The sequence below is a fragment of the Solanum verrucosum genome, unplaced genomic scaffold (genome assembly GCF_900185275.1).
Source record: "Solanum verrucosum unplaced genomic scaffold, falcon-dt-bn FXZP01000188.1, whole genome shotgun sequence".
Taxonomy (NCBI): Eukaryota; Viridiplantae; Streptophyta; class Magnoliopsida; order Solanales; family Solanaceae; genus Solanum; species Solanum verrucosum.
In genome coordinates, this window is record NW_026020409.1 from 426,540 (window position 1) to 437,880 (window position 11,341).

General features: G+C 33.9%; 1 protein-coding gene across 1 annotated transcript; it reads left to right on the top strand.

Annotated features, from left to right (window-relative positions):
- Positions 1–323: 323 nt before the first annotated feature.
- On the top strand, positions 324–6,215 carry LOC125840580 (ribose-phosphate pyrophosphokinase 1-like). Its single transcript, XM_049519550.1, has 9 exons — positions 324–511; positions 627–821; positions 1,724–1,972; positions 2,708–2,851; positions 3,016–3,183; positions 4,057–4,126; positions 4,564–4,645; positions 5,148–5,307; positions 5,980–6,215. Exons 1-9 carry the CDS (start codon positions 428–430, stop codon positions 6,016–6,018), a joined length of 1,191 nt encoding a protein of 396 aa, XP_049375507.1. The 5' UTR covers positions 324–427; the 3' UTR covers positions 6,019–6,215.
- The last annotated feature ends 5,126 nt before the right edge of the window (positions 6,216–11,341 follow it).

Consider the following 11,341-nt stretch of genomic DNA (forward strand, 5'->3'; position numbering starts at 1 on the left):
AACCTTAGATATTTTTTGAGAAAACCAAAAACCTATCTAGTGAATACTATTCTATTTTTTGTATTTATAGAAAAAAAAAAACCCTTCAACTAATACTTCTTTCGTATTAGTTTCTTTATGGTATTTTGATTTAACACAATGTTAAAAAAGTAATTAATACTTCTATATGTTGTGTTAAACATATGATATAGGAGTAGAAAATAACAATTAAAAAATTGGATTTTTTTTTTTTTTAAAGCATACTAAAAAAAAAATAAGCAAAATAAATTGAACAAAGGAGTACATGGTCATTCCAGGCATCCACTGTTATTTCTAAACTGAGTGGAATGTCAAATTCTGATTGCTACTGAGATATTTTAAAACCCTAAATCCTAAAACAAATCTGTATCCCTTTCCATTAGCTCACTGACTACGTATCCTCAGTACAATGACATCTTTAGCTCTACCTGGAAGCTTTCTTGATGTCAACAAAACCTGCCATGGTAGACATGCTGCTCGAAACTCTATTATAGTAAGCAATTTCTCTTCCCTTTCTCCTTCATTTTCCAAATTACTTTATATAAGAGAAAAAATTTACTCTATTATGACAACTATAAGTGCTTCTCTTAATTGTTGCCGCATTTTAGAGGTGTAATGTGGCGGAACCACTTATGTTTAGCAAAGAGAATGGGAGACCAGGCATACCCCTCCAGGTTAATGGAGATCCTTCATTTACTAATCTCTTGAACGCCAATCAGCTAAGAAGATTTCCAGTTGCACATGGTCACAATGATACCAGACTCCGTATTTTCTCTGGGACTGCCAATCCTGCACTTTCTCAGGTACTTATTTTGTATTCAGGATTTCTGTTTAAAGGGAACTGAGATAGATCCACAGTGCAGCAACTAAAGTAAAGGAAACATAGTTTTGAATTTAGGTATTGCTTATAAGAAATAGGCTGTAGTCTAAATTTCAACTGGAGTATAAGAGATTTAGGTGTTACTGGCATGTGATATCAGCTCTTAATTGAAGTCGCTAGACAAGAAAAAGAACTGAAGTTTAACATGAAAGATCATCACTGGATTGTTTAAATATAGGTTTGATCTCCATTTTAGAGCCGAGGGTCTTTCGGAAACAACCTTTCTACCCCTCAAAGGTTAGGGTAAGGTCTGCATGCATTGTATCCTCCCCAGAGGTCCATACCCAACTTGTGGGAGTACACTAAGTATGTTGTTGTTGGAGTTTTGTTGGAGTTACTGAAACGCTTTAGTTAGTTTAATATCTCCTACCCACGGTCCCATTTGACTCATCTAAGACAACCTTTAAAGTTCTGAAGGTTATAAGAAAGTTCAACAAAACACAATGCAAAACAACATAGTTCCACTCTTTTATCATATAATCAAATAAAAGTCTTTTATCATATAATCAAATAAAAGAAAGAGTATTGCTAAAGAACAAGTATTTTTGTTTTGCTTGGTCAATAGCATAGTGGTAAATACCCTCCTTATTTGCAGATTCGAGTTATGAAGGAATGGTCACACATGGACTCCTGGGCAAGGGGTTCCTGTGAGTTGGATTTTACCATATCAATAAACTAATTAGTAAATAAAAATCTTGCTTCACTATCTTAGCCAGTGCAATTCTTTCTAATACATTAGAAATCCTCTTACAGCTTCTGGGACACTATCATTGTGTCTATGTTTTCTTATGCGTCATTACTGATGGATTGCTGCCTGTTCCATAGGAAATTGCTAGCAACATGGGTTTGGAACTTGGAAAGATAATGATAAAACGTTTTGCTGATGGCGAGATTTATGTCCAGTTACAAGAGAGCGTTAGGGGTTGTGATGTATATCTTGTCCAACCTACCTGCCCTCCTGCTAATGAAAATCTGATGGAACTCTTGATAATGATTGATGCTTGTCGTAGGGCCTCAGCCAAAAATATCACTGCAGTGGTTCCTTACTTTGGGTATGCCCGTGCTGATCGTAAGGTATTTCTACGTAGCTTGTCCCATAGAATGATAAATGAATGGTCGAGTATGTCATAATTCTTTTCCAATGAAAACTTATTATCTCATATTTTGAATTTTGTTGCTAAAAACTAAGGTGGTAAGATGGCGATAAAAAAATGTTTGACAGATTGAGTGTGTCAAATAGGTGATGTATATTTTCTTAGTTTGGCCCTAACCTTGATTAGTTTAACTACATAGTTGATAAGATTAAGTATGATGACTTCTTTCTAACTGTGATGTGATTGAATATGTCATGAATGCTTATTTTTGAAGCTATTTCTGTTTTTGATCACGATGAATAAGAGTTAGGTATTAGAAGCCGTATTCTGATTATTATTATTGTTGTTGTTGTTGTATTATTAACATTATTGTTGTGTTCGGAAAATCATGCTTGTGTTCGGAAAATCAATGGCATGTTCTCATTTTTTAGCCAACGAATTTCTGTTTCCAATAGCTGGCTAGGCCAAATGGAATCACCGATCTAGAGAGACGGATCGTTCACTCCCAGTTTTTTGAGGGGTTGTTTGCGACGGTAGCATTAGCTAAGCAATCAAGGCCAGGTCGAATAGAGTTGGTCCTAGGGTGAAGATTATCGGATGGAACAATGAAATTGCTTGGGGGAGGGGAACTTGAGCTTTCTTCTGGTCAGTGATAGGGGAAATCAACTCAAGTTATTAACTATCTAATTCATTCAAATACCCAATTATTTTGCAGACTCAAGGTCGTGAATCAATTGCCGCCAAACTTGTAGCAAATCTGATAACAGAAGCTGGTGCAGATCGAGTTCTTGCTTGTGATCTCCATTCTGGCCAGTCAATGGGCTATTTTGACATTCCAGTGGATCATGTACCTGGCCAGGTAATTTGTCCATAGCCACAACATTAACTTTAGCATCAATAGTGCTGGTACTTGGTATGATGTTACAAAATGAGAAAATTTGAAGAGGAAGACTTTCCTTTCATTGGAAATTGGAAAACGTGGATTAATTTGTATCCTTATTTCTTTTGTGTTTGCATGTATAGCCTGTCATACTTGACTACCTTGCGAGCAAGACTATCTGCTCTGATGATCTAGTCGTGGTATCTCCTGATGTTGGGGGGGTTGCAAGGGCAAGAGCTTTTGCCAAAAAGTTGTCTGATGCACCCCTAGCTATCGTTGATAAAAGGCGTCATGGACACAATGTTGCTGAGGTAATCTGGTTGATACTATTTTAATTAGGTTTCTTTTACACCCTCAATTTTTTTTTTGTCCCCTTTCTCTTTTTCTTGTCTTTTTTTTTTCTTTATAGATTGCATTTGAGGTTTGTTTGGGATACTTCTTTTTTTGTTGCTATAAACTCTTTAGTGAAGAACAAACTTCTAATATTTCTATGTTTTATTGTATATCAGCTTTACACTGACTGAATTGTTAACATGGGGAATTCAAAATCTAATGCTGGGCTGGGCTACATGCTAAATATGCTTGTAATTTGGGCAACATGCTAACTTTCATGCTATTGCTTAGGATGATATTTTTGTGGTTCTATTTTTTATATTTTTACAGGGTATGTTGCAATTTTTTTTTAAAAATATTTCCAAAGGTGATTACTAATTAAATTTGCAAGTTCTATTAAATGCATGGTTGCTTATAAACTATTAAAATAAGATTTGTTTTCTTTCCTTAAAATGAGATGGGTTTCAGTATTGAGGCTCATGCTCCTCTCATTGCGACAACTTCGCAACTTAAGCATCACATTTCAATTTCATATACAACATAACTCCTCTTTACAAACATTAAAGGTTCTTCATCCCTGTTTTTTGGAATTGAGTTCACTATCTATGTTTCAATCCATATAAGCCACCTACTATGCCCTTAACTATTTAGTTAGCTCACCTGGTTCGACATTATAATTCTGTCTGTCTATGTATCATTACATGTTCTGAAGATGCTAGAGTAAGTACAGGAATCTTTTTACATATGACATCATAAATGCATGTGCCTGTCCTTCCATACTGCATAATTTTATTATTTGTGCCTGTTAATATGTTTTTCTGTGGGCACTCACTTCTGCTCTCTGACAACAGGTAATGAATTTGATTGGTGATGTTAGGGGAAAAGTGGCAGTTATGGTTGATGACATGATTGATACGGCTGGTTAGTATTTTCCTTTTGTTTTCCGTTTGTGGTCTTAATTTCTACGGTTCTTTCTCCCTTTTTTTGTTTTTTGTGAAAGCCATTTTGCGTTTGCTTTAGTCCGTTACAGGGTTTTCCAATTTTATTTCAATTTTAGTTAAATTTTAAAGCAAAGATCCTCCAATATTATTTTCACCCCTTTTGTTCGATATGAGGCGATGTATCACAATTAGTTATTTTCGAAGATTGTTATTCTGTGTGATACCACTTGCTATTAATTGCTTAGGCATTGTTTTGACATGCTCTTCTTAAAGTGATTTTCCAGCAACCAAATATCCCGTTTCATTTTTTTTCCCCATTTCTTTCTTGGCTGGGTTAGTTGGTTTGTAATTTATGAGACTATTATTCCTAGTCAATCTATAAACATTTTGATGTTAATACTGCTAATTATTTTGCAGGTACTATTGCAAAAGGAGCCGCTCTTTTGCATCAAGAAGGAGCCAGGGAAGTTTATGCATGCACCACTCATGCGGTTTTCAGGTACTTATGTATGTTTTACCTGAATTTGGAACGTTGCATCAATCCTGAGCTTGCTACTTTTAGTGAAAAAAGTTCCCCCTTAGCATGAACAGTCTGGAATTTCTTAGTCACATCTGTTTCTTAGTTGATGGTGATAAAAATGTGTACTCTAGGGATCTTTGCCATTTTAAGATGTGTACTCAGTGGATCTCGAAAATGTAAGCTCTTGTTCAATTCTTGGAATTGTGTCAATTTCCTTTGAGAAGATAAAAGGAACTGCATCAATTTACTAACAGAAATGTTTTGGTGAAAAGGGGAAAAAAGATTACTTTTTCATCCAAATCCTGCTCTTCTTAATTAAATAAGTCACAAGGGAATTTGAGCATTGTTTGCATTATGTCCTTCAATAAATAGCTTTGGACTTTAAGATGCTAAGCTGCCCAGCATGTTACTGAACTTTGCATGGTACTTGAGATATATTGCAGAACATATTTATGTTGAATCTTAATCTAATGTTTTGCAGCCCTCCTGCAATAGAGAGGTTGTCGAGTGGACTGTTTCAGGAGGTAATCATCACAAATACCATCCCGGTTGCAGAACAGAACTATTTCCCCCAGTTGACCATCTTATCTGTGGCAAACCTCTTGGGTGAAACCATTTGGCGTGTCCACGATGACTGTGCAGTAAGTCTAAGCTTCAATTTTAAGATGAACTTGTTAAAAAATTGTGTTATTCCTCTTCCCTTAGTAAGTCTTTCCTTTCTATTCCGAATTGCAGTATAATGTCTCTAAGAAAAAGGGTGCTTTTTTTGAGAAAAAAATTAGGAGAACAAAAAAAAACATTCCTGTCTTTTTAGTGAGTGGAAAAGGTAAAAGTATAATGACATTCTTAAAAGAACGTGGAGAAAGTGAAGAAACAATCACACGTATTCTGTTTCCTTGTTAACGTTATCAAGTATGTGATTTTAAAATTTCTCTTGGAAAATCTGGTTACATTTGAAACTTGCAGTAGTAACATAAAACTCCACACCATTATGATCTCCGAGATTCCGAAATGGTTTAGCATGAGTTAAGAAACTTAAATAACACTAATAGGAAACAGCTGTTTAGAGTGTAAAGGCTGTGTAACACTTGTATGATTCTATTTCCTTTAATTAAGAATCATAATACCAGTAAGACTTGGAGTATCCCTGTCAGAATTATGCATTTTAACATCTCTCAATTATTTCCATGAACTGTCCAATCTAATTTCAGTTTCATGTTTTAGTTGTAATAATAGTGTCTATATATATATCCTTGAGGAGAATGTTCATATGAGCTATAGCTAACCTTGCCACTCTTCTTTGTACTTGTCAGGGAGGCTTTGAGCCTTACTCAAGTTTGGGCATTGATTAGTTAGTTCCCATTCATTGGCTGCCTTGGAACTGTTGTCTATAACTTTAAGCAGAATTGTAAATCCAGCAAATTTCCATCCAGTAACGAAGTGAGAATTTTCAGCTGTAAAAATATTGCTTGCAGAATGTTATGTTGTAAATCTTTCAACCAGTGACTTAAGTCCCTGGTGTAAATAAGCTTTGGGATGAGTTCTCTTTCTTTTCTTTTTTCTTTTTCAGGTGACTGATTCCATTCTTGAACTCTGCCTATATGTAGATTTACTGAAATTGCTGCTACCTTAGCGTCACACATCATAGATATTTCTGGCCAAATCACTGAGCAAGTTAAAATTTTGAAACGTGGCATGGATATGTTACCGTTTTAATTAGGCTGAACCTATTGGCAGCCACTAAAATTGACATCAACTTTCACTTAGATACCTCAATTGGGCTTTGTTCATTTTAAGCATCTCAGGTCGTCAAAGGAAAATGGAATCATACCTTAGTTCAGGATCTCCCTGCTCGTATGTAGGAGGAGCTACTGCCTTCAAGGTCTATTATGTCATTTTGACACTTTTTGTTGACTTGATATGTTGTGTGTATTCCATTGCTTTAGGGCATGTGAAAAGCTTAAATTTTTTTTTTCTTTTATTTCGTCTTCTTCATTCTCTCTCCTTCCAACACTTCCTCCACAACCCGTCACTGCCACCACAACGCCACCATCACTTGTTATACCAAATATATACATTATTTTCAAAGAATATGGAAGTATTTATTTTACTTTTCAATTGCATATAGTTCAAGGCATAAATATGATGTGGCTGACAATACTTGTATGAGTCTCTATTTATATTGTGCCAAATGGAAAGTTGGGTCCCATTTCAGAAAACGGCTCAAATTCCTTTTTCTCTCTCTTCTTTTTAACCTTTTTTTATTCTCTTTCTTACCTTTTTAACTTCTTTTTCTTTGGTTTCATTTTCAACCATTGTTCCAAATTTTCTACTTCCATACTTTATAATTTTATTCATGGAAAGTATGAAATTCAAAAAAATTTGCCTGATTAATTCTATTTCTAACATTTTGATATTATTTTTCAATCTCGATATTAATTATATATATATTACTAAAAATAGTTATGTAAAATTATTTGTTAATTTACAAAGATATAATTAATTACAATTTTTCTATTTTATTATAACATTTATTTCTTTTTGAAAGTGTAAATAAAATTAAAAAATTTGAAAGGAAATTAGATGTAAATTAGTAAAACTATTATTTTATTTATGATTTTTTAAGAAATTTGTAAAAGAAAAAGTAGACTATTAATATGAAAAACAAAGAAGGTATAAAATTAATTTGTTTTTTGATTCTTTTCTCAACAATTTCAGAATTCCAAAAGCACTTAAATCCATCAAATACTCTTCAAAAAGAAAATATAACGGAAAGAGTATCAATGATCTTGACAAACAATTACATAAGTTTTGATACTATTTTCATGAAATTCAAAAATGAAAAGCATTCATAAACACCTATATAAATGCATATTCTTTCTGTCAATTTATACGATACTTTTTATTCTTGAAATTCAAACTAGGTGAAATTTAATAAATATTTTATTTGTCCACTTTCCTTACACGTTTCTTAAGAAATTATAAATAAAAATGATAATTTTATTAATTTATTCCTTACAATAATTTTTGTGACTTTACAAATTTTATTTGTAGTTTAAAATTTTTTTACGTATATCTTGATTTATAAACCGAAAATTAAATAAAAACAACTATTTATTATTATATAATATGAATTTAAACATAGAACATAAAACATAATATTACAATAATAACGTAAAAACTTATATAATGATCATAAAAATTAAATCAAAATTCACTTCATAAAAAGGAAAAAAAACATAAACTAATTTGATAAAAAAAAATAGATTTGGTTAAGGTAATCTTAAAAAATATTTTATTTAAAAAAAAAAAAAACACAAAATAGATTGAATAAGGGCGTAAACAAAAAAAATGGAGGGAACTTAAAAAAAAAAGTCAGTTTGTCAGCTTGGAAATGGCAAATGGCAAATGGGTCCCATTAATGTCTACTTGTCTATCAAACAATGCCTCATACAAGCACTCATTCATAATAAAATTTTTCTTAATTTCTAGAGTAAAATGGTGAGCTTACTTATTGAGAATATTCTATTTTACTGCTGAATTTTGAAAACCTGGGCAATTATTGTTTTAGGAATTCCCAGGTGAATGTGATGAGTCGAAATCATCATATTCGACCATCTCCTCTTTTGTCATTCGTTGATGTGATAAACTAAATCAATAATATATACATCAACCACAAAAACCGTAAAGAAAATTTCTCCCCCTCAACGAAACTATTCAAAAACTTCATTGGAAAATAAAAAGAATGGTAGATTTGAAGGAAGAGAGTGACAATTATCATGCTGAACCGGATATGAATTTGGCTGTGGATCTAGAGATTTTGGTGTTGGTGCATCTACTAGTTCAAGTTTCTATCTTTTTCTTGCTCACATTTAAATATGCACTATATATATAATGCAATTCCATCATATTTGAAGAAAATGGCTATGGTGGTTGGATCGGAGGAGAAGGAGACCAAGATGGTGAAAAGAAACTGCTGCAATTTTTTTTTGATTCTTTTTTAAAATTGAAATTTAACTTCTTGTTTTTTACGTAAATAACGAGATAGTTTAAAACATAGAGGTTTTTTTATTTTTTTATCTACAATACATTTTAAAATATTTTTTTTGGTATATTAATATGCCACACGTCTTTATATAATTTGTCACTTTGACACGTCATCGGCGAGTGTGTTAGTGTTTTTGCTAATTGTTTAAAAAGAGTCAAAATGACACTGTAGACCTTGATAATGAGGTGCTTAAAATGAATAAAGTTTAGTTGAAGTGTCTAACTGAAAGTTGATGCCAATTGACTACTGATGGATTAACCTTTTTATTATGCTGCGTAAGTAGTCTTGAACTAGATGTGTCGATAAATGAGAATCAATTTCTTAAAGGGTGGTGCGTAGTTTTGAAGAACACTCCTAATGTTGTCTCTGCCTTGCGCATTACGTATTTGCAAGCATTTTTAAAAGGCTTAAAATATGGGTTTTGAAATTTTCCGCTGTTTTTTAAATAAAAAATAATGATTTTTTAAAAAATTAACATTGGGCATGGCCCATTTATTAACATAAAATGAAATCTTGGTTGGATCCAAAAGGATCCAAGCCCAAGTCTACAAGACCAAAAAAAATATCAAAAAAATAAGTAAGGACAGAAATTCGATCAAAAAGGAAAAAATCAGCTAGACAAACTTCAACATCTTCTCATTTCCACCATAGTTGATCCCCCGATAAAGCTCTGGTGGCCTTCTTCTTCCTAGCAGCTAAGAAACGTCGAGGAGCTTGAGGGATATCCACTTGGGCACTCAATCAATCTCACAAATGCCATGAATTCATTCTCAGTGAAGACTTCTTCAGCTTCGAGTGTACATTCGCCGCAATTCCAAAGATAAGGCTTCCGCTTCAACTCGCTGACCAAATTCCTGTTAGAATGATGAACATTAACCCATTTTCTTGTCTTGTACATGTTGAATTCCACTGGAATTAATACCACTGCCTCAATACATGAATCTGGGCATAACGCTCTACATTCCTTCTCTTTGAGGTAAGATTTGATAAAAGCTTTCGTCAATCGAGTTGTTACCGTGCTGGCGTAGCTTTTTTTGTGTAACTTGTAGATCTTCAACATTCTCTTGGATTATCAGTTCCCCTGCCCTTGTAACCTAATTATGGAAATTGTTATGTTGTCCCTTCTTCGTCCGAATATTTGGTATGCTTGCTTTGTCCATGTTAATAATGGTTTTTGCTTGTATTGGTAACTATTGGAAGTCGTTAAAATGAATCAACAGTGGACCTGCAACATCAACAACTATGTTCGATAAAAAACCAGCTAGCTTGTTTTCTTCCCTATATATATGCACCACATTCACTTCTCTATGCTCCAACTCCCTCTTCATAGCCCTGATGTCTCCTGAAATGGTCCATGGTACTTCCCATATGACATCCAAAATTTTCTTGATGATTAGTGAGTCAGTTTCCATGATAAGAAGAAGGTAATGATAGTTCAAACAATAGGTGAGGCCCTTTTTAAAAGCCTGAACTTCTGCCTCTAAAGCTGTGTAGATATCCACTTTCTTTGCCTATGCTGCAACCAATTCTCCCCTATCATTCCTCACACAAAAGGTTGTGGTACTGATATTCATATTTTCTTTGGAAGAGGCATCAATGTTGCATTTGAAGACCCCCATTCCTGGACATAACCACCTTACAGTTGTACTGTGAGTGAGAGGTGTGTAGGCTTCAAGAAACTGCACTATAAGTGGCCATAAAGTAGGCATGTTTATAAGACATGGATACTTGTACTTAGTCATTAGAAATAAGTTATAACATCACTGACCTAAACGTATTCCATGGCCTTTCCGTCCACTGGTCAACCTATTCTTAGGGTTGATCACATGGATTTGTAACAAGATTCTGCCTTCCCTCCGTTAAATCCTAACAACATGCCTACAAGCCATCTAATTTGTAATACTATATCCACTAGTGTGCCTATTGATCTGCCTAACAAACAATGTCGGGAGTTCACTAACTATGCTAATGTGCTGAAAGAGCAAATCCAAAATCATCCTACTGGAGTGGAGCCTATTCCAGTAAAAACAATGTCCTATGCCAATATGATACCTTGAATAATGTGGACTGTAGAAGAAGTTGATCGTATGAACACTATAGAAAACCTCCAATTTTCCGTGGTTGGAAAGTTTTCATATGGGTGGCCCTCTCTAGAGGAACTTAGATTATTACTCCCTAGACAATGCAATATCGAAGGGGACTGCAAAATCAGTTTATTAAGAAACAAACATGTCCTTATTCGCCTTGATCAACAAGAAGATTTTATCAATCTCATGTCAAAGAACATCTACTATATAGTGGCCAAGGACGGATACTTATATTCTATGCGACCTTTAATCTACGATGCTAAATTTAGGGTGGATGAAAAAATGACACAAGCAATGGCATGGATCTCATTCCCTAGTCTTAAATCAACATTTTTTGTGAAATAAGCATTATTCTCTATCGCCTCAGCAATTGGGAAACCCCTTCATCTTGACCAGGCCACAATCAACAAGACTAGACCTAGTTGTGCTAAGGTCAAAGTACAAGTTGACCTATTGTCTAATTTTCCTAAGCATGTGGAGATGGAGATTATCAATGAGTACACAAAAGAGTCTAGACTAGAACAAGTGAAAATACAATAT

What these genes read in the sequence shown, in the direction of transcription:
- LOC125840580 (XM_049519550.1), top strand. Translation starts at nt 428, where the DNA reads ATGACATCTTTAGCTCTACCTGGAAGCTTTCTTGATGTCAACAAAACC. An exon ending in CCAATCCTGCACTTTCTCAG is followed by an intron (nt 822 to 1,723) that starts GTACTTATTTTG and finishes CCTGTTCCATAG; the next exon opens with GAAATTGCTAGCAACATGGG. An exon ending in ACCACTCATGCGGTTTTCAG is followed by an intron (nt 4,646 to 5,147) that starts GTACTTATGTAT and finishes AATGTTTTGCAG; the next exon opens with CCCTCCTGCAATAGAGAGGT.